The sequence below is a fragment of the Bubalus bubalis genome, chromosome 7 (assembly GCF_019923935.1).
Source record: "Bubalus bubalis isolate 160015118507 breed Murrah chromosome 7, NDDB_SH_1, whole genome shotgun sequence".
Taxonomy (NCBI): Eukaryota; Metazoa; Chordata; class Mammalia; order Artiodactyla; family Bovidae; genus Bubalus; species Bubalus bubalis.
Window position 1 is genome coordinate 12,528,340 of NC_059163.1, and position 23,769 is coordinate 12,552,108.

At 46.3% G+C, this 23,769-nt stretch overlaps 1 protein-coding gene across 3 annotated transcripts in view; it reads left to right on the forward strand.

Annotated features, from left to right (window-relative positions):
* The window catches only part of SLC2A9 (solute carrier family 2 member 9), a 217,918-nt gene that overhangs the window by 110,771 nt on the left and 83,378 nt on the right, over positions 1-23,769 (forward strand). For all 3 annotated transcript variants that reach the window (XM_044945640.1, XM_044945639.1, XM_025289706.2), the window contains 2 exons: positions 3,759-3,946; positions 17,583-17,693. In XM_044945640.1, coding sequence (XP_044801575.1) covers positions 3,759-3,946; positions 17,583-17,693 — 299 coding nt within the window. The remainder of the gene's footprint in view (positions 1-3,758; positions 3,947-17,582; positions 17,694-23,769) is intronic.

Consider the following 23,769-nt stretch of genomic DNA (forward strand, 5'->3'; position numbering starts at 1 on the left):
TCCAGGCTAGCGCCCTGTCTACACTGCAGGTGGTTGTCATAGTGACCTGGAGACAGAGGTGGCCTCAGCCCCATCTTACAGTTAAGACCTAAGGCTTGAAAGATCAGGCGCTTTCCCCGTGTCCTGCAGAAAGCGAGTGGTGGTGGGGTTGAACCTACAGCTACCTCATTTCAGTGGCTCCACGTTGGTTTTCTTTTGGTGGCTTAAGACTTCAATTTATTATCTTATAGTTCTGGAAGTCAAAACTCCAAAATAGGACTCAACAGGCTAACATCAAAGTGCTGGCAGGGCTGGGATCCTTTCTGGAGGCTCCAGGGGAGAATCATTCCTGGCCTTTTCCAGCTCGTAGAGGTGGCCCGCACTCCTTGGCTCGTGACCCCTTCCTCCTTTAAAGTGCATCCCTCCTCCATCCCCTGTTTCCATGGTCACATCAGTTTCTCTCTCACTCTGACCCTCCTACCTTTCTCTTATAAGGACCCTTGTGATGACATTGGGCCCACCTAGATAATCCAGGATAACGTCCCCATCCCAAGGCCTTTACATTAATCACATATGCAGTGCTCCTTTGGCCATGAATGCTAACTTATTCACAGGTACTGGGGATTAGAATGTGGACTGACATGGGTGGTCATTCTTCTGCCTACCCCTGGCTTTTTCTGCTCTTCAAAGTGCCTCCTAAAAGACAGAGATAGGGAGTAACCCGGTGATATTTGCCTCTTCTCTGCCCAGTGCCATCCATGGAGCTCCCCTCCCGGCTCCCAGGACGTCGTGAATTTGCTCCCTCTGTGACACCGCCACGTAAAGTTAGAATCACACTTCTTGATGTACTTCTGCACAATGTTAGTTGAGGCACCAGGAAACACATTTGGGAAATGTGGAACCAAACAAAATGAAATGGGTGTCTTTCTTGTGGGACTTATCAGAACCTTTACTTTTTTTGTTTTAATTTTCTTTCTTTCTAAATTTTATCGTTTATTTTGGCTGTGCTGGGTCTTCATAGCTACACACAGTCTTTTTCTAGTTGCGGTGCTCAGGCTTCTCATTGCAGAGGCTTCTCTTTTTGCGAAGCGCAGGCTCTAGGATGAGAGGACTTCAGTAGCTGTGGCACACAGGATTAGTTGCTCCACAGCATGTGGAATCCTTCCAGACCAGGGATCCAACCCATGTCCCCGGCATTGGCAGGCAGACTCTTAATCACTGGACCACCAGAGAAGTCCAGAACCTTTACTAGTCTAATGTGAAGTTTGAACCCCCAGGAGCTAGCACTCATGCAGTGAGACTAAACTTCTCTGATCAGGGAATCTTGTTCCCATGGAGCCTCTCCTGGGATTGGAGTTCCACAAAAACTGACTTGGAAATGTGATGTGATTGTAGTGGAGACACCACCTCCCCCACTGCAGCGTCTGGAGCACAGCAGACGCTCAGTAAGTTTGTACTGAGAATTGGCTCTGAACAGCCCATGATTTCGGCCCACCATACACGAGACCATCCCTTTACATGACCAGTACTGTCCCCACAGGATCAACAAACACCAACTTGGCACCTGCTCTTCTCCGGGCACCAGGCACTGGACTTCCAGGTGCTCACAGCAGGTGCTGATGAAAGTGTGGTGAGAAAGTGCCAAGGTAGGAAAAAGCACAAGGGACTGTGAGAGCCCAGGCTCTGACATCGAAGTGGGAAAAGTTAGCCAGGTGAGGAAAGGCAGGAAGAGCATTCCCGGTAGAGAGAAGGGCATGGCCAAGTGCAGAGAGAAGAGAAGCCCCTGCAATGAGAAGCCTGTGTACTGCACTCAGAGAGTAGCCCCTGCTCGCTGCAAACAGAGAAAAGTCGGGGCAGCAACAAAGACCCAGTACAACCAAAAATAAATAAATAAGTTTTAAAAATTAAAAGGAAAAAGAATGAGATCAGAACTTTTAAGAGGAAGAAGAAAGAATTTTGCTCCAGGAAACTCTAAGAGCTGAACAATGAGTTTAACTGAGAGCTTCCCAGCAGCCAAAGTGAAAAGGGAAAAAAAAAAAAAGGTTCTCAAGTTCTCCTTATTTTATGTATGTCAGGAAGAAGAGAGAAATATTTTCTTGCCCTGAAACTCTAGGCTTACTTTATGACATGAATATTGCATTTTTGAACTTTGAGAAATACTATGGTTTAGTGAATGCTACAGAAACATTACCCCCTCAGCTGTTTCCTCCACTTATCTTTAATAAATGCTGGGAAAGGTATTAAATTACAGCTTACAAAACAGCATTCTGAGGTGGTTTTTACTATACTTCTGGAAATAACACCTCAGAACCTTCCTGGGCTTGCAGAATCTGGAGAGATTAACAACCATGTTTTGATTTTTCCTACTTAAGAAAAGCAGTTTTACCTGGCCTGAGGCTCAGAGCAATGTTTTTAGGGATAATGCCCACTGTATCAGGAATGGACTGTCCCCAGGAGCCATCACAAGCCGCCTCCCCCGTAGGAGGATGAATACCTAAGTGCTGAATATTTAAATCTGCATTCTAAAAGCACCTCCCCAGATCTAATTATTGTGATCTCGGGGGTCTAATCAGACAGCCCAGCTTTGTGCATATATCCATGGCGGTTTGCACAATTAAGGGCTTGGTTAAAAAAAAAAAAAAAAGATGACATGCTCACTGAGGCTGGAAATTTGCAGTGTTCAGCCTGGGAAAGCCTGAGTCACAGGGGTGAGCTTGAATCCTGGGAAGACTGGCTCTTTGAGAATATTTCAATCCAGCTTTCTGTGTTTCACAGGGCTGTGTGGAAAGGACCCTGGAGATCATTTAATTCAATCCCCGTTCCAGGCATCCTGGTCAGGTGGCAGTCTGACTTCCATCTAGAGGCCACCAGTGAGAATGAGCACACAGGGCTGGTCAGACAGGAGGTGCTCAGTGCATCATCATGGAGCCAGGGGTTTAGCCTATGTTACATCACTTAGTCATTACAGGAACTTTTTGAGGCATGAATGCTGCTCATCTACCCAGAGGTAGAGATGGGATTTGAGCCCTGGATGTGCTCAGCTTTGCAGTGGGGGTAATCAGAGGAGCCTGGTTCTCTAGGGGTTCTTCTCCTGGCCAACTCAATGACCTTGAGCAGGTCACTTCATCTCTGTGGGCCTCCTGTTTTCCTACTTTTGTGTGTATATATCAGTTCAGGTCAGTCGCTCAGTCATGTCCAACTCTTTGCGACCCCATGGACTGCCGCACGCCAGGCTTCCCTGTCCATCACCAACTCCCAGAGTTTACTCATACTCATGTCCATTGAATCGGTGATGCCATCCAGCCATCTCATCCTCTGTCATCCCCTTCTCCTCCTGCCTTCAATCCTTCCCAGCATCAGGGTCTTTGTGTGTGTGTGTGTGTGTGTGTGTGTGTATATATATATATATATATAATTTATCTATTTGGCTGTTCCGGTCTTACTTGCAGCATGCAGAATCTTGCTCTTCATCGTCACATGTGAATGCTTAGTTGTGGCATGTGGGATTCAGTTCCCTGACCAGGGATCCAACCTGGGACCCCTGCAGTGGGAGAACAGAGTTCTTGGCCAATGGACCATCAGGGAGGTCCCTATTTTCTTACTTTTAAACAAGGGCTTGGCACTCCATGGCCTCAAAGACCCCTGCCAGCTCCATCTCTGATATACAACCATCCGGTGTGTCTGGATGGTGGGACAGACCATCCCCGGGGGCCCCAACATCAGACACAGCGGATGTCCTAATAATCCCCACTGAAATCCTTGCTCCTCCCCGTTGGTAGCCTTCCAGACCTTCTTGGGCAAAGAGGACGTCTCCCGCGAGATGGAGGAGGTCCTGGCGGAGAGCCGCGTGCAGAGGAACATCCGGCTGGTATCCGTGCTGGAGCTGCTCAGGAGTCCCTTCGTTCGCTGGCAGCTCATCACCGCGGTCATCTCCATGGCCTGCTACCAGCTCTCCGGCCTCAATGCGGTGAGTGCCCTGGCACAGACAGAGGAACTGGAGGAAAGGGTAGGGGGAGGTGGGCCAGGGCTTGGACCCTGTATGCCCTGGGTTCTAGCCCAGTTCTGTGCCACTGGGCAATCATGTAACCTGACCATCAGTTTCCATATCTGTAAAATGGGATAATGTAATATGGAAAGAGATAATCTATGTGAGATGTTCAATGAAGCAGCTAGCCCAGAATTACCCCTTACTAAATGCTGCTATCATTATAATTACTTATCCCTAGAAACACTTAGAAATCATATGTCTTTAAAATATATATTTATTTATTTGGCTGTGTCAGGTCTTAGTTGCAGCACGCATGATCTTTCCTTGCAGCATGCAGATTTTTCTCTAGTTGTGTTTTCAGTCTCCAGGGCATGGGCTCTGTAGTTGTCCCGCAGCACATGGGATCTTAGTTCCCCGCCCAGGGATGGAACCCGCATCCCTGCATTGGAAGGCAGATTCTTAACCACTGGACCACCAGAGAAGTGCCTAAAAGTCATATTTCTTAAGGAAGATATTAGAAAGTCACAAGTAAGCAACATGACATTGAGACTATTTAAAGAAAGGTACCCTTGGCTGGGCTGATGCTGGGAAAGATTGAAGGCAGGAGGAGAAGGGGACAACAGAGGATGAGATGGTTGGATGGCTTCACTGACTCAATGGACATGAGTTTGAGCAAGCTCCAGGAGATAGTGAAGGACAAGGAAGCCTTGCATGCTGCAGTCCATGGGGTCGCAAAGAGTTGGATTTAGCAACTGTTCAACAGCAACATTGGCTGGGCTGGCTTCAATGTATGATTTTGACCTGATAAAATTTAAAGGCTTTAAAGAAAAGTTTCTTGAGGCCCAAGTCGATGTGGGCAGGTAAACCAGAGGAGGGTCTTCTTCTCTGGGGTACCCTAACCCACCAATGGACAAAGCCTCCCCTTCTCTCTTAGGGGCTCCAAAATGCAGAATTCAGAAATTTTAGGAGTAGGGAGGCAGACTTAGGATCTTTACTGTTATGGCTGCTTCTGGAAAACAGTGGATTGCCTCCAGGGGTAGTGAGTTCCCCATTTGTGAAAGTGTGCAAGCCAGCTGGCCAGCCACTTGGCAGGAATACATAGAGGAGATTCCTGCACTGAAGGAATCAGATTCCCTCTGAGGTCAGTTACGTAGCTCAGGACAAGTGTGGCTGGGCCCAGAGGGCAGGAGAAGGGAACGTCTGAAGAAGCCCAGATGAAAGAGTTGCCCTGGCATACCAGAGTCAGCAGGGAGGATGTTTGTGGGTGGGTAGGGGAGGTGACCTGAAAGGGGAGTAGTTCCAGTCAGGGGGTGGGGGGTGGGGGGGAAGTTAACAACCCACAGTGTTCAGCCTCATTTCTCTTTTTTCTCTTGCATCTCTTGTTGGAAATGTCAGGATGAAGTGAAATCACCTTGTGCTTACTTGCTTAACCTTGGTCTAGTTGTGTCAGCAGGAGGAGGGGTACCTGGGGAACTTGACCTTGATCTAGTCCTCTTGTTGCTTCCTCTGGATAAGACCAAGGTCGTGCTTATTGTTGTTCAATCACCAAGTCGTGTCCGACTCTTTGCAACCCCATAGACTGCAGCACGCCAGGCTTCCCTGTCCCTCGCCATCTCCCAGAGCTTGCCCAAGTTCATATCCATGGAGTCAGTGATGCTATCCAACCATCTCATCCTCTGTTGTCCCCTTCTCCTGGCTTTAAACTTTCCCAGCATCAGGGTCTTTTCCAATGAGTCGGCTCTTCAGGTGGACAAAGTATTGATGCTTCAGCTTCAGCATCAGTCCTACCAAAGAGTATTGAGGGTTGATTTTCTTTAGGATTAACTGGTTTGATCTCTTTGCTTTCCCAGGGACTTTCAAGAGTCTTCTCTAGCACCACACTTCAAAAACGTCAATTCTCCATTCTCACATCCATACATAACTACTGGAAAAACCATAGCTTTGACTACATGGACCTCTGTTGTGCTAGACTGTTTCAAATGCTCCCTCCCTGTTCTGAGTAAGCAGAGAGAGAAAGCATCTGTTTCTTAAAGTTAACACGTGGAATTGTAAAGCCACATATGGAATCTGTATGTAATGAGACATTTAGATCGAGAACCATGACATTTCTAAACAGAATTCTCTCCTTCTGTGAGACATAATTTTCCAATTTGCATATGCTGTATTACTTTGTAAATTCCACTTGAGTGTGTCTGTAAGCCCCACTGCATAAGCATAAATGGAGAAAAAAAAAAAAAAAATCTCTGCTCCCAGAGCCAGCAGATCTGAGATCTCAGTCACTTTCCTTTGCGTTGACTACTTTCCAACTCTTTTCTTTTTCTTTCTTTTTTTAAAATGTATCTATTTATTTACTTACTTTTGGCCATGCTAGGTCTTTCATTGCTGTTCGTGGGCTTTCTCTAGTTGTGGAGAGTGGAGGGGGCTACTCCAGCTTCGGTGCACAGTCGTCTCACGGCAGTGGCTCCTCTAGCTGTGGAGCACAGGCTTCAGCAGCTGTGGAGCACAGGCTTCAGCAGCTGTGGAGCATGGGCTCAGTAGTTGCGGCCCACGGGCTCTAGAGCACAGGCTCAATAGTCGTGGTGCACCGCCTTAGTTGCTCCAACAACATGAACTCTTTCCAGGCCAGGGATCAAACCCGTGTCGCCTGTATCGTCAGGCGGATTCTTATCCACTGTGCCACCAGGGAAGTCCTCCATCTTATCATTGTAAGGACATTTAGCATGACATTTATCCTCTTCACAAACATTTAAGTGCACAATATGACATTGCTAACCATGGGCATCATATTGTACAGATCTTTAGAACTTGTTCATCTTGCTTAACTGAAACTTTATACCTATTCATTAATGACACTGAGTGTCCCCCACTCCCAGCCCCTGACAACTACCCCAGTTTGACTCCATGCTTCAGAGTATACCTGTGTATGTCACTAGGCTGGGTCCCTAGGTCATCTCTAGGCAGTCAAGGGGACAAGTCCTACTTCATTCTTACATGAAGTGAAGTGAAGTGAAAGTCGCTGAGTCGTATCCGCCTCTTTGCGACTCCATGGACTATACAGTCCATGAAGTTCTCCAGGCCAGAATACTGGAGTGGGTAGCCTATCCCTTCTCCAGCAAATCTTCCTGACCCAAGAATCAAACCAGGGTCTCCTGCATTGCAGGCAGATTCTTTACCAACTGAGCCACCAGGGAAGCCCTCATTCTTCCATACTAAAGGACAAGGGCCGGTGAGCAACAAATCCCAGCCTCAGAGCCCACTGTCCTGTGCCCTAGTCCAAGCTCCCTCCCTGCACCTGGAAAAAGCTACCTTCTACCCCCAAATAATTCACAAGATCAAAGGAGAGAGCTAGCTAACACAGATGAAAGCCTCTAAATGCACTTTAATACTTGCTCTGTCCTCTTAGTTTTACCAGAAATTATGTGAGGGGATCATAAAGAATGCTGAGTGCTGAAGAATTAATGCTTTTGAATTGTGGTGCTGGAGAAGACTCTTGAAAGTCCATTGCAAGGAGATCCAACCAGTCAATCCTAAAGGAAATCAATCCTGAATATTCATTGGAAGGACTGATGCTGAAGCTGAAGCTCCAGTACTTTGGTTACCTGATGCAAAGAGTCAACTCATTGAGAAAGACCCTGATGCTGGGAAAGATTGAGGGCAGGAGGAAAAGGGGATAACAGAAGATGAGATGGTTAGATAACATCAGCTATTCGATGGACATGAATTTGAGCAAACTTTGGGGGATAGTTGAGGACAGAGGAGCCTGGCATGCTACAGTCCGTGGGGTCCCAGAGAGTTGGACACAACTTAATGACTGAACAACAACAATGAATGTTGGGGGACACAGTCTATATGTTAAGACAGGCATAAACACTGCTAGGCATCTCCATTCATCACTTTATTCTGGACCCAAATGTCCTGCAGGGTAGGTGGCTCCATCCCCATTTTCTAAATGAAGAAGCTGAGGCTTGCAGAGGATCAAGGACTTGCTCAAGGTCATGGTGGGTTACACGTCCTGGCAGCAGGGCCCTGACAGATTCCCCAGCCTATCTCTGAGACCTTATACCCTGCACTGAACCAGTCTTTCTCAGCCTTAGCACTATGCACATTTGGGGCTGGAAAATTCATTGTCATGGAATTTTAGTGTACACTCTAGGATGTTTTGCAGCTTACCAGACCTCTACTCCCTAGGTGACAGTTCATGCAACAAACAAGCATGTCTCCATCATGGCAAAACGTCCCCTGGGGACAAAAATTGCCCCCAGTCGAGAGTCACTGTCCTAAACAAGCATTACATATTGTTCAGTACTTTTTTTTTTTTTTTTGCTAAAGAGTCGATGAATGGTTTTCACACTCTTTAGAAATCAAGTGAAAGTTGAACATAACATTTAGTTATTTCTCATTCCCTTTTCAGCTTCAGATTGTTTTTTCCCCTCCTTCTCACAGTAACTTTCAAGTTCTCATCTCTAAAATTAGACCTGTCACTTAAAATTATTTTGTGTAGCTGCCTTCCTCCAACAATTTGTTCTTTGCTCAAAAAAACAGACTTGTGTTTTTGGTTTCTGTGCAAAGGTTCAGTCTCTCTGATGCTGCTCCCTCCCCATAACCGTCATTGAGGATGGAGACCCTTCCCAGGGTCCATGGGTCTCCAGCAGCCCATGACTCATGGAGGCAGCTGAGTGTTATGTGAGGAAAGGAGTAGGAGGTAAGAACAGGGGTAGGGAGGGTACACTTCCTACCAAGTCCTTGGGGGGAAAATTTGACTGGATTGCCAAACCTGAGACAAGAAAGCCATAGTTTTCTTGAATGTTCTGGAATCTTCTAGAATGTGAAGAATAACAGTGGAACTCTCATCTCCTTAGGTTACCCTTCCTTCTTTTGAATTTCTCCCTTCTTCAACAGAGGAGGCCAATCATACCAACTCCTCCAGTCCTCAGTTTCCTCTTATGGAAAATGGAGATATAGATTCTTTTTTTTTTTTCACAGCTACCATAAGGATTGCATGAAATCATGTGTGTTTCTGTTAGCTGCTCAGTTCGTGTCCAACTCTTTGCTTCCCCATGGACTGTAGCCTCTGTCCATGGAATTCTTCAGGCAAGAATACTGGAGTGGGTTGCCATTCCCTTCTCCAGGGATCCTCCCGACCCAGGGATTGAACCCAGATCTCCCGCGTTGCAAGCAGATTCTTTATCATCTGAGCCACCAGGGAAGTCCGATGAAATTATGGACAGAGACTATCTCTGATGGTTACTGATGGGCCTTTGTTAGATCCCCCTTCCTCTTAGCTGGTATCAGCAAGACTGTTCCTAGCAGTGCTTTCTTCTTTCTCAATGCCACACACTTAAACTTTGCTGCTTCTGACATGCACCATACTTGGGAAGCAAGACTCCCAATCTTGTCAGAATAAACGTAAAACATGAGTGGGGAGGCTCAGAGCGCAGGCTGGTAGGAAGCCATGTGGGTCTGATAATATTCATTCTAGATGTTCAGTTCAGTTCAGTTCAGTCACTCAGTCGTGTCTGACTCTTTGCAACCCCATGAACAACAGGCCTCCCTGTCCATCACCAACTCCTGGAGTTTGCCCAAACTCATATTCATTGAGTCAGTGATGCCATCCAACCATCTCATCCTCTGTCATCCCCTTCTCCTCCTGCCCTCAATCTTTCCCAGCATCAGGGTCTTTTCAAATGAGTCAGCTCTTCACATCAGGTGGCCAAAGTATTGGAGTTTCAGCTTCAACATCAGTCCTTTCAATGAACATCCAGGACTGACCTCCTTTAGGATGGACTGGTTGGATCTCCTTGCAGTCCAAGGGACTCTCAAGAGTCTTCTCCAACACCACAGTTCAAAAGCATCAGTTCTTCAGTGCTCAGGTTTCTTTATAGTCCAACTCTCACATCCATACATGACCACAGGAAAAACCATAGCCTTGACTAGACAGACCTTTTTTGGCAAAGTGATGTCTCTGCTTTTGAATATGCTGTCTAGGTTGGTCATAACTTTCCTTCCAAGGAGTAAGTGTCTTTTAATTTCATGGCTGCAGTCACCATCTGCAGTGATTTTGGAGCCCAAAGAAATAAAGTCTGCCACTGTTTCCACTGTTTCCCCATCTATTTGCCATGAAGTGATGGGACCGGATGCCATGACCTTAGTTTTCTGAATGTTGAGCTTTAAGCCCACTTTTTCACTCTCGGCCTTTTACTGCCAGCATATTTGTCCACTCTGTGGGGGCCCAAGCATCACAGCGTTCCCGGGGAGCTAGTGTGCCCCTTGAACTCTTTACCTGTGTGACTGTTGTGTAACACATCCTTTCCCTGCTAGACTAGATCTGGGAGGGCAAGGACAGGCATGTTGTTCCCCACGGTAACACCTGTACCTAACAGAGTGCCAGAGATCCTGCACTCTAGATAAACAATGGAAAGGAAGGGAGACAAGGCTGGGAGAAGGAAGGGACGGTGGGAGGCAGGAGAGCCTGAGACAGGTTTGTAGCAAAGCGTGACCCCTCCCCCTCTGCCAGCCTGGAACCAGGCCATGTGAGTGTCCATCTCATTTGTCTAAGCATCATTAGGAATTCAGAACCCCAAGTCATACTCTGCACAGAACTTCTCATCACAAGAACAGAAGCGTTATGAACAGGTTTCATTTCATTATTCTTCCCAAATAAATTCCTAACTCAAATTAGAGAAATTAAATGTTCTGTTACCCTAATAACGGAGACCATCTCACTAGAAGAACTTGCTCTGTCCCTGTGACTGGAGAGAATGCTAAATGAGGGCCCTTCCAAGTGGCCACCCCAGAGTGTGGTCCGGAGTAGAAGTTCTAGATTCAACTGTCTATGTTCAGCTCTCAACATGAAACTTGCCAGTTTGGGGATGAGTTGCCGTAACAGCTCGGTTCCTGTATCCCCTGATGCGGTATCCCCTGTATTTCTAATGCTGTGAAAGTGCCACACTCAATATGCCAGCAAATTTGGAAGACTCAGCAGTGGCCTCAGGACTGGAGAAGGTCACTTTTCATTCCAATCCCAAAGAAAGGCAATGTCAAAGAATGTTCAAAATACCGCACAATTGCACTCATCTCACACGCTAGCAAAGTAATGCTCAAATCCTTCAAGCCAGGCTTCAATAGTACGTGAACCGTGAACTTCCAGATGTTCAAGCTGGATTTAGAAAAGCTAGAGGAACCAGAGATCAAATTGCCAGTATCCACTGGATCATTGAAAAAGCCAGAGAGTTCCAGAAAAACATCTACTTCTGCTTTATTGACTACACCAAAGCCTTTGACTGTGTGGATCACAACAAACTGTGGAAATTTCTTAAAGAAATGGGAATACTAGACCACCTTACCTGCCTCCTGAGAAATCTGAATGCAGGTCAGGAAGCAACAGTTAGAACCAGACATGGAACAACAGACTGGTTCCAAATCGGGAAAGGAGTACATCAAGGCTGTATATTGTCACCCTGACTATTTAACTTACATGCAGAGTACATTATGCGAAATTCCGGTCTGAATGAAGCACATGCTGGAATCAAGATTGCCAGGAGAAATATCAATGACCTCAGATATGCAGATGACACCACCCTTACGGCAGAAAGTGAAGAAGAACTAAAGAGCCTCTTGATGAAAGTGAAAGAGGAAATGTTGGCTTAAAACTCAACATTCAGAAAACTAAGATCATGGCATCCGATCCCATCATTTCATGGCAAATAGATGGGGACACAATGGAAACAATAAGAGACTTTATTTTGAGGGGCTCCAAAATCACTGCAGATGGTGACTGCAGCCATGAAATTAAAAGATGCTTGCTCCTTGGAAGAAAAACTATGACCAACCTAGACAGCATATTAAAAAGCAGAGACATTACTTTACCAACAAAGGTCTATCTAGTCAAAGCTATGGTTTTTCCAGTAGTCATGTACTGATGTGAGAGCTGGATTATAAACAAAGCTGAGCACTGAAGAACTGATGCTTTTGAACTGTGGTGTTGGAGAAGACTCTTGAGAGTCCCTTGGACTGCAAGGAGTTCCAGCCAGTCCATCATAAAGGAGATCAGTCCTGGGTGTTCATTAGAAGGACTGATGCTGAAGCTGAAACTCCAATACTTTGGCCACCTGATGCAAAGAACTGACTCATTGGAAAAGACCCTGATGCTGGGAAAGATGGAAGGCGGGAGGAGAAGGGGACAACAGAGGATGAGATGGTTGGATGGCATCATCAATGGAAATGAGTCTGAGTAAACTCCAGGAGTTGGCGATGGACAGGGAGGTGTGTCGTGCTGCAGTCCATGGGGTCGCAAAGAGTCGGACACAAGTGAGTGCCTGAACTGAACTGAACCTGGGCTCAGAGCCCAGCACAGCCGGTGCAGTGGGAAGAATGCACTGCAGGAAGCACAGGCCTGGGTCTCTGTCCAGCTTGCCTAGTCAGCTGTGTGTGGTCTTTGATCCTCTGGCGATGTCCCGTTCCAGGCTGTTGACAGGTGAAAATGATTTGCATGTCATTTGCATGTTACACTTTGTCTCTAGAACACCTGTCCTGAGTTAAGAAGGAGGGCTTTAGGGCATCAGAGGCAGGGGGTCAGATCAGATCAGATCAGATCAGTCGCTCAGTCGTGTCTGACTCTTTGCAACCCCATGAATCGCAGCACGCCAGGCCTCCCTGTCCATCACCAACTCCCAGAGTTCACTCAGACTCACGTCCATCAAGTCAGTGATGCCATCCAGCCATCTCATCCTCTGTCGTCCCCTTCTCCTCTTGCCCCCAATCCCTCCCAGCATCAGAGTCTTTTCCAATGAGTCAACTCTTGGCATGAGGTGGCCAAAGTACTGGAGTTTCAGCTTTAGCATCATTCCTTCCAAAGAAATCCCAGGGCTGATCTCCTTCAGAATGGACTGGTTGGATCTCCTTGCAGTCCAAGGGACCCTCAAGAGTCTTCTCCAACACCACAGTTCAAAAGCATCAATTCTTCAGCACTCAGCCTTCTTCACAGTCCAACTGTCACATCCATACATGACCACAGGAAAAACCATAGCCTTGACTAGATGAAACTTTGTTGGCAAAGTAATGTCTCTGCTTTTGAATATGCTATCTAGGTTGGTCATAACTTTCCTTCCAAGGAGTAAGTGTCTTTTAATTTCATGGCTGCAGTCACCATCTGTAGTGATTTTGGAGCCCAGAAAAATAAAGTCTGACACTGTTTCCACTATTTCCCCATCTATTTCCCATGAAGTGATGGGACCGGATGCCATGACCTTAGTTTTCTGAATGTTGAGCTTGAAGCCAACTTTTTCACTCTCCACTTTCACTTTCATCAAGAGGCTTTTGAGTTCCTCTTCACTTTCTGCCATAAGGGTGGTGTCATCTGCATATCTGAGGTTATTGATATTTCTCCCGGCAATCTTGATTCCAGCTTGTGTTTCTTCCAGTCCAGCGTTTCTCATGATGTACTCTGCATATAAGTTAAATAAACAGGGTGACAATATACAGCCTTGACGAACTCCTTTTCCTATTTGGAACCAGTCTGTTGTTCCATGTCCAGTTCGAACTGTTGCTTCCTGACCTGCATACGGCTTTAGGGCATCAGAGGCAGGGGGTCAAGGAGGCCCAAATCCTTCTCCCACCAGCTCCTGCAAAGTCCCTTAAAGGTCTGTTAATGATTCCAAGCTCACTCTGCTTGCCGCACGACTGGACAACGAATCCGAGAGACTAGGTGTTGAGGCAAGGAAAACAACTGTTTGGAAAGCCAGCTGACCGAAAAGATGGCAGGCTAGCACCTCAAAATAACCACCTTGTCAGGGCCTGGTTACCAGCTTCTTTTATGGATCAGAGGTGGGGGGCAGGTGAGGAAATAAGGTAAAAAGACGATTCAATCCTTGCAAAAGTCCCCTAGAATGGCTTCAGGCAGGGGAATGTGTTAGTTTCACTTTCTTACAGTCTTTCAGAGGTGGGAGGCTCAGATTATCTCCCTGAGGCAGGCCACTGTTTATAATAACAAAAAGAGTTAAAGTCGCAGAAGCAGATCCAGTGTAAATTTAAAAGTAACCCTTCCAGGTTACAGGTCCATCCCACAGGGAGGAGGCTGGATGGAGGCAGATAAGAGATGCTTCCACCCCGGGCTTGCACACAACTGTCCCATGTCCTCCTTTACCTAGGAGCGGTGGCATCTCCATAGAGAGACGGGAATCTTCCAGACTGATGCCCGCTGTGTGTTGTGCACCCATTAGAGAAAGGATGCTTTAAGAAAACTTTCATTTAAAAGCTTTCACCACCACCCTGCAAGTATGATTACCTTCTTTCAGAGAACAGAGACTAAAAGACATGAAATCATTTGCCTCCAGACCCTCAGGTCACCAGAGGCAGCCCTGGGATTGAATTCCTGCCTTGCCCGCCTCCCAGAATAGCAGCTCCTTCCACTGCACCGTCTGCCTCAGTGGATGGAGTCGATCAGGCAACCAGAGAGAGCACGGTTACGTTGGGGTGAGGTCAACACAAATCATAGTCCCTGGGAGGGTCCACCGTGGGACACGCTCCAGACTTCGTGTCTCCATGCAGTTCAGCGCCCTCAAACTGCCAGATCAAATAAACCTCAGTGGAAGCAGAGACAGAGGCAGTTACCATCCGGCTCTGTAAGATGATGCAGGGAGAGAGAGATGGCTTCGTGGAGGAAGCCAAATGAGACAGGCAGAATGTGTGATGCGCGGGCCCTCCCTGTGGGGACAAGTCCAGTCCAGCAGGTCCTCCTTGCTGGCCCTGGATGGAGAGACCATCCAAAGGACCTATTTCTGCCTATCACTGCAGAAATGCATTTAAGTACAAGAGGACTGGGGGCTTCCCAGGTGGCTCAGTGGTAAAGAACCCACCTGCTAATGCAGGAGACGTATGCGATATGGATTCGATCCCTGGGTGGGGAAGATCCCCTGGAGGAGGGCATGGCAACCCACTCCAGTATTCTTGCCTGGAGAATCTCATGGACAGAGGAGCCTGGTGGGCTACACCCCGTGGGGTCGCAAAGAGTTGGACTGAAGTGACTTAGCAAGAACATAAGAGAGGGCCACTTATAACTGTCCCTGTGAGTCTGTAGTGTTCTGCACAGTGACTCTTCACTAACATTTAAACCCGTCAGGAGTGCCGGAGGCAGTGTTGCTCCAGGAGAGTTGGAAGCAGGGAAGAAGCTGGGGTGGGAAGGGGCATGAGGGGCAGGAAGGAGCGTGGCGCCAGCTTCCATGGGGAATACAGATCACATGAGATCAGAGACTGGAAGCTTCTGACAGAGGAACAGGTCAGGGGGTGGGGTTCAGGGCTGACGCTGAGAATAACACAAACATCAGCCTCCACCTTTGCAGCAGGGTGTCAACTGAAAGAAAAAGAAAAGTCACAACCTGTAAGTAGAGTTGTTTTCTTTGGTGGAAATGTTAAAGACTCAAACTTGGGAGGTAGCCTCTCAGTAGCCCTGAGAAAACTGCTCCACAGAGGTGGGAGGTGGAGTCAGGCTATGTACAAGTTTGCAACAAAGGAAGCAGGAAGTCTGAACATCAAAGATATTGTGAGGTAAGGCAAATCAGATATCAAGTTTATGGATTTAGTGTTCTTCCATTTATGGGGAGATGAAAGCCTCTGGGCTCACTGAATTCACTCCTTTTGTATGCACCTCAGTTATCAGGGGCCAGTTCCTGTTTCTTGATTGCTTACATCCTCAATTCCCTGTTCACCTTATGGAATGGTAGACTCAGCAGATGGCTGCATCTTGCATTCCCCAGGGTTCCTCAGCAATCACCATCGTAGGGGGTGATGGTATCTGCTGGATTGCTGGCATTGTGTTCCCTTTTGGGAGCCCTCATTGACATTTACGAAATCGCTGATGGTTGTGACCTTTCTTGCCCATGGATATGGCTGGAAATATTTCATTTCACAAGTTCAACTGGGCATGGTCGGAGAGACCACTGACTGTTGAAAATCCATGAACTTGGGTGAAGATTAAGAATGGCTCTAAACTGCTTTGATCCAACCCTGAAGATGTGCTGGGGATCACAGTCACCTTCAACATATAAACAAATCCAATGGAAACTGAGGCTTTTGGGAAAATTTTGGCTTCTGTCATAGCCCAGGAGCTCTAGGAATTAATGAATTTATCAGAAGTCACTTCTCTACCCTATGGATGTGACAGCAAAGATACAGTCTAAAATTCTAATTTATCAGCTCACTCAAATGAGAGGCAGACACAAACAGGAGTGTCTTTCTTTTATGTGAAGATTAAAACCCATTTTTGCCACCAGATGTATCAGTGCCCACAAGGTCAGATAATTTTATGTGCAGTAGTTTTTACCAGAGTCTGTGTGTGTGTACTTGATCATGTCCAACTCTTTGCAACCCCATGGACGGCAGCCTGCCAGACTCCACTGTCCATGGGATCTCCCAGGCAAGAATACTGGGGTGGGTTTCCATTTCCTCCTCCAGAGAGTCTCTAGATGTGCGTGGTTTTCTATCTTTCTGCAAACTGTTGCTTTTCAAGGACATGGCTGGGATGGAGGGAACACAAATGATTTACGTTCAGCCTTTTGATCCAAAAGTTTGGATCAATGAATAGTGACAGTCCTTACCCACTTCCTAACATCTCCCAGGAAGGGTTAGGGTTATCCTCTTTTGACCAAGGAGAAGAAGGAATCTCAGCCGGACAGAGAAAATTGTCTGAGGTCGCACAGGTAGTTCAGGATAGAGCCAGGTCTCCAAACTCCAAATCGCGGATTTTCTGATGCCCTGTCAGTGTCTGATGACATGTGTCTGTTAAGCTTAGGTTTGACCTCATGTGGCAGAAACCTCAACAGCGACCTAAACAATAGGCCTTCTCTCTCACATGAAGGAAATTGAAAGCTCTGGTACAGTAGCCCCAGGACCACATACCGGGGTTTGCAGAAGGCAGTCCTGGTTTATGGCTGATGTCCTAGAAACATTATTAACACTCTCCAAAGTGCCCAGGTGTGGATAATAAACTATAAAATCAGCCCTAGTGAGTACAGACACAGTTTCCTTCTAACTTCCTGCTCCAGCATCTGAACAGGTGGCTTTCATCCCATAAGAGTTCTATGTATAGTTATGCAGCTTGAGAGTTGTGGAACTCTCAGGAGCCTCATTCACGTTGTACCCATTATAGATTTAGTTTGACGATTTTCCAAAATATGATAGTAAAATGTCCTGTGGATCAGATACCGTCTCTTATTCTCAGAATGTTACCTTGGGGGCTAAAAGCAGTGCTGTCCCAAGAGGGCTGCTGAAGCGGCAGCCATCACATTCACCATCCTGACAGCAGAAAAGAGGAAGGGCAAAAATGGAATCACACCTCTTTGGTGAAAACCTACTTTTCAGGAGAATTCCTGGAAACCCCACCAAGATTTCTATTCTTATCTCATTGCCACACTTAGCTAAGCACATGTTGCTCCCAGTAATGTAGACATTCTTTTAGTAATGGGAGAAGGAAAAAAATAAATCATCACCTTGGCTCATAGCTCCACTTTATGCCCCTGGACTTAGCAGCAGATCTCAGAGACCATCTTGTACCTGAATTTAGTTTAGGGAGCAGATGCTTCTCACTGACCCTACTGCCTTCTTTGTCTCTCCTGCTTTATAGATTTGGTTCTACACCAACAGTATCTTTGGAAAAGCTGGAATCACTCCAGAAAAGATCCCATACATCACCCTGAGCACAGGTGGCATTGAGACTCTGGCTGCCGTCTTCTCTGTAAGTAAACCGAGGGTTATTCCTGAGAACATCATGGGGTTTAAACAGCACTGTGGGAACCCCCAGGGGACAAACCAGCATGCCTTTAAAGGAACATGCCCTTTGTCACTCCGAAGGTGTCTGAATTTGGGGGGTTTATCATGCAGTTATCACTGATGTTTCAGCCATCTAGAGAACATTCTTATCTACATCTTGTTTCCCTGTTGTCTTCTTTTTAATAAGTAACTCCTTTCTCTGAACTCTCATCTAGTGCCAAATGTCACACTGTGATGGGCACCCTGTGAAGAGGGCCGTAGCTCCCTGGGAGGCCAGATCAGAGTCTGTGCAAACCTAAGTTCTGTTACCATGACTTTAAAATCATCAGCTATCATCACCACCCCCAAACATGTAGGAGTTTGCCAGGCAGAGAAAGGAGAAAGGACACTTCAGTCCATCAGTTCAAGAGGGAAGCTTTAATGATAAGCCACCAATGTTCAAAAGAAGAGAGACATAGAGCTCATCACTCTTTCTCAACTCGAGTGTGTAGAATAAACATTGAGGTTTTGGAAAATAAAACCTCAGGGGTTTCAGAATCTAGCAGCAATTGCACAGGTTTTGCAATCAGACCAAACCAGAATTGAATCCTGGCTCTGGAACTTCGTGACTGTGTGGCATTGGACAATGCATTCCACCTCTCTGTTCTTCAGTTTCCCCCTTTACGAGCTATTCCTTTCTCTTCTACCTTGACCTTGATGAAGTAGCTCATTTATTTCTACTTGTGCTCACTGATTTGCGCTGCCAAGATTGATGCCAGTGCCAACAGGTAGAGGCTTCTAATTGTATTCCTGCCTCACTTTCGAAAGAACAGTTTAATTTGCTCCTTGGTCTTAATAGAGCATTCTAACAAGATGCTTTTAAAAACACATGTCATGAAATTGTTGAGACCCGATGCTTGTCCCCTTTTTCCACTCACGGTCTTTTTGTTAGGAAAACATATCTTGATGTTTCACAACCTGGAAGTTTCGCAAAATTCTTGTCTCAATTTACAGACTGCACGCAATTGTCATTAGTAATTTTTACATTGATCAGCAAGAAAGCACAGTCAGCCTGGAATGAAAGTGATGGGAAAATTACAGGGTTTGTTTTTTGAGGGTTTTTGTGTAAAGTATTTTGTTGCTATAAGAAATCAACATGAGCTCATTAGAGTAAATTCATAAAATACAGAAAATAGAAACAAAGAAGAAATACCTACAATCATACTACCCAGGTAAGTTTGGCAAAATTTCTTTTGTTCTCTAGACATAGACAGCTGTATTAATCTTACTCAGTATAATGCTATCTTTAGCTCAAAATTGCTAATTATTAGAGAGATGCAAATCAAAATTACAATGAGGTATCATTTCACACCAATCAGAATGATCATCATTAAAAAGTCTAAAAATAACAATTGCTGGAAAGGGTATGGAGAAAAAGGAACCCTCCTACACTGTTAGAATGCAAATTGTTGCAGCCACTATGGAGAACAGTATGAAGTTTCCTTAAAAAGCTAGAACTGGAGTTGCCTATGATCTAGCAACCCACTCCTGAGCATATATTCAGAGAAAACTGTAATTCAAAAAGATACACGCACCCCAGTGTTGGTAGCAGCACTGTTAACAAGAGCCAGGACATAGAACCAACCTAAATGTCCATCCACATAGGACTGGATAAAGAGGATGTGTTTTATATATATATATATATATATATACAATGGAATATTACTTGGGCATAAAAAAGAATGAAATAATGCCATTTGTAGCAACATGGATGGACCTAGAGATTATCATACTAAGTGAAGTAAGTCAGGCAAATATCATATGATATCACTTATATGTAGAGTCTAAAATATGACACAAATTAACTAATTTACAAAACAGACTCACAGGCATAGAAAACAAATTTATGGTTTCCAAAGAGGAAAGGTGTGGGGGGAGGGACAAAGTAGGAGTTTAGGATTAGAAGATACACACTGATATATATAAAATAAACAATAGTCCTACTGTATAGCACAGGGAACTATACTCAACATCCCCTAATACCCTATGATGGAAAAGAGTATGAAAAAGTGTACATATATGTGAATATATACATATAACTGAATCACTTTGCTATATACCACAAACTAACACAAACTGTAAATCAACTATAATTTAAAAACTCCTATCTTTAGACTAATTTTAATTCTGCTTTTTGTTCACCTAAACTTATGTCCCAAATAATTTTCCATTTTATTATTTATTATTTGAGTAAATTTTTATTGATGGTGATGGTTTAGTCACCAAGTATTATCCAACTTTTGTGACCCCATGGACTGGAGCCCGCCAGGCTCCTCTGTCCATGGGATTTCCCAGGCAAGAATACTGGAGTGGGTTGCCCTTTCCTTCTCCAGGAGATCTTCCCAACCCAGGGATCAAACCCAGGTCTCCTGCATTGCAGGTGATTCTTTATTGACTGAGCCACCAGGGAAATTTTTATTGAAGTATGACACATATACAGAAAAAGTACACAGATTGTTGCCCCCTCTGAATTAACACTAGTTGTGAAAGCTGTATCATTCTTCAAGAATTGGCTGTAAAGCCGTGTCCTTAACCGTTGTCTATGGGGTGAGGTTGTTGAGTGTCTCCGCTCAAACTGCAGAGCCACACTGCCCAGAATCTCATCCCAGCTCCACCCCTTTTAAACTGCATGACCCCAGTGAGATATTCAACAGCTCTGTGACTCAGTTTCCCCATTTCTATAATAAGGACACCATCCCCGCCTGATAGGGAAGGAATGAGGATTAAACAAGTGGGCACATACTTAGTGATGCACACAATGCCTGGCACGTGACGTAAGTCAGTGAGTGTGAACTGCTCTAGTTCTGGCTAGGTAGGTTCCCATTGTTCAGTTCAGTCGCTCAGTCATGTCCCATTGTTTGTCACTTTAAATAAGGCTGTGATGGACATTCTTGCAGAGAGCAGGATCTTTCCATAGCTGAGGAAGCCAGTTCAGCTCAGTTCAGTCATTCAGTCATGTCTGACTCTTTGCGACCCCATGGACTACAGCACACCAGGCTACCCCGTCCATCACCTACTCCCAGAGCTTGCTCAAACTTATGTCCATCGAGCCGGTGATGCTGTCTGACCATCTGAGGAAACCAAGACCAGACAAAATGACTTACCCAGGATCCCACAGCAGTAGGTCAGAACCTGAGGGCATGGGGAGCACTAACATCTAGGGCCTCTCTCTTCCCAAGGCCCTGAGTGCTTTACCTGAGGTCTCAGGAAGGTACACATCAATCCTGGCAGTCCAGTGACTGTTTGAAAAAGGAGCCAACAGAGGGCTTGGTGATGCTTCCAGCCTCCGTCTCTCTGACCCCCAGCTTCTGGTGCCCACTCTCTGGCTGGCAGACCATCCTTAGTAGAGCCAACAGCCTTTGATGAAGTCCTTCTTATGAGGATTAGTCCCAGGAAGGAAGAAAATGACTTTGCCCTCCTGGGAGAGAAAGAGAGGACTTTTCTAAGATCAGAGCTAGGGGTCACAGCCTCTGAAGAGCCTGCCCGCTTCTCCAAGTTTGGATTCTGATGTGCCACAGTCATTTGGATCTTGCACATTCCAGAGGTGCGGCATCTCGGTGAGGGCCCAGAGCAGGGACTTTGGCTTCATAGTGCTGGTGGTGCGTGTGTGCGTGCTAAGTCACTCCAGTCGTGTCTGACTGTAGTCCACCAGACTCTTCTGTCCAAAGGATCCTCCAGGCAAGAATACTGGAGTGGGTTGCCATGCCCTCCTGCAGGGGATCTTCCCGACCGAGGGACTGAACCCAGATCTGCTGCATCTCCTGAATTAGCAGGTGGGTTCTTTCACTAGCACCACCTGGGAAGCCCAGGTGTTGGTGAAAGTGAAAGTCGCTCAGTCGCGTCCCACTGTTTGCCACCCCATGGACTTCCACAGTCCATGGAATTCTCCAGGCCAGAATACTGGAGTGAGTAGCCTTTTCCTTCTCCAGGGGATCTTCCCAACCCAGGGATTGAACCCAGGTCTCCTGCTTTGCAGGCAGATTCTTTACCAGCTGAGCCACAAGGGAAGCCCAAGAATGCAGGAGTAGGTAGCCTATCCCTTCTCCAGGGGATCTTCCCGACCCAGGAATCAAACTGGGGTCTCCTGCATTGCAGGCGGATTCTTTACCAACTGAGCTATCAGATAAACCCCAGATGTTGGTGGACTTACTCATTCATGAGTTCATCCATGCTACAAACAGCTTATATCATGCTTGTGCTTCAGAGTCACCAGTAACATTATTGTGACCTAAGGAGAAAGACATAGAAACAGACACGTGTCATGTGTAACACTGGGATGAGCTCTCCTTTGAGGGATTCCAGGAGTACTTCCTGGAGGAGGGACATAAGAGTCTGAGAGCTGAAGGGCCAGCGGGAGTTAGCCAGGTGAAGGGCAACCTGCCCCATGGCCCTGTGTCCAAGCTCCCAATCTGCGCTCCCTCCTAGTTTATCTTCTAGGAGAGTTGAAGATGCAGATTAGTTCATTGGAAACAGTCCTAAAAATGGTAGCATTTACACTAATCCTTGGAAATATCATGAGATTAAATTCAGCATGAGGCTGGGAGTCTGTAATGGAACAATGTGGGGGGGAGAAAGAGTTTGGGCTCTAGGGCCTGCTGCTCTGAATTCAAATCCTACTCATCTTTTTACCAGCTGAGTGGTTTGAAGGAAATTGCCCAAGATCTCTGGATTTCTTTACTCATCTTTAAAATGGGTACATAACCACGCCCAGCCGTGGAAGGCAGAATATCAACTCCCCAAGTGTCCACTTCCTAATTCCTGGAAACACACATATGCTATTTTACATGGCAAAAGAGGTTTTGCAAATGTGAAGAAGTCAAAGGTTTAGGATGGGAGGTTATCCTGTATTATCCGGTAGGTCAAGGGTAATCACAGGCGTCCTTATAAGAGAAGCAGGAGAGCTGTAATCAGAGAAGGAGATGTGATAGTGTAGCGGAGGTGGTGTAATGTTGACTCTGAAGATGATGGGAGGGGCGGCAAGCCAAGGAATGCAGGCGGCCTTGAGAAGCTGGAAAAGACGGAAAACAGATCCAGAAGGGACACAGCCCTGCCGACAACTGACTTTTTAAAAAATAATTTTATTTATCTATTTATTTCTGACTGTGCTGGGTCTTCGTTGCTGTCAACAGGCTTTTTCTCCAGTTGCAAAGAGCAGGGGCTACTTGTTTCAATGCAAGTGTTTCTCCGGAGAAGGCAATGGCAACCCACTCCAGTACTCTTGCCTGGAAAATCCCATGGACGGAGGAGCCTGGTAGGCTGCAATCCATGGGATCCATGGGGTCGCACTGAGCGACTTCACTTTCACTTTTCACTTTCATGCATTGAAGCAGGAAATGACAACTCACTCCAGTGTTCTTGCCTGGAGAATCCCAGGGACGGGGGAGCCTAGTGGGCTGCCGTCTATGGGGTCGGACAGAGTCGGACACAACTGAAGCAACTTAGCAGCAGCCGCAGCAGCTTCTCATTGTGGTGGCTTCTTTTGTTGTGAAGCACAGGCTCTAGGGCACACAGGCTTCAGTAGTTGAGGCACCTGGGCTCAACAGTGGCCGTTCCCAGGCTCTAGAAAGTGAAGTTGCTCAGTCGTGTCCGACTTTGCAACCCCTTGGACTGTAGCATACCAGGCTCCTCCATCCATGGAATTTTCCAGGCAAGAGTACTGGAGTGGGTTTCCATTTCCTTCTCCAGGGGGTCTTCCTGACCCAGGGATCGAACCCGGGTCTTCCTCATTGCAGGCAGACGCTTTACCATCTGAGCCACCAGGGCTCTAGAGCACAGCTCAGTAGTTGTGGTGCACGGGCTTAGTTGCACTGCGGCACGTGGGATCTTCCTGGCCCGGTGATCAAACTTGCCACAAACGACTTTTGCTCCATGAGACCTATTTTAGACTTGTGACCCCCAGAACTGTGAGAGACTAAATATATGTTTCTTTAAGCCACTAACTTTGTAGTAATTTTTTACAGCAGCCACAGAAAACTAACGTACCACCTTACAGAATTTGTCAT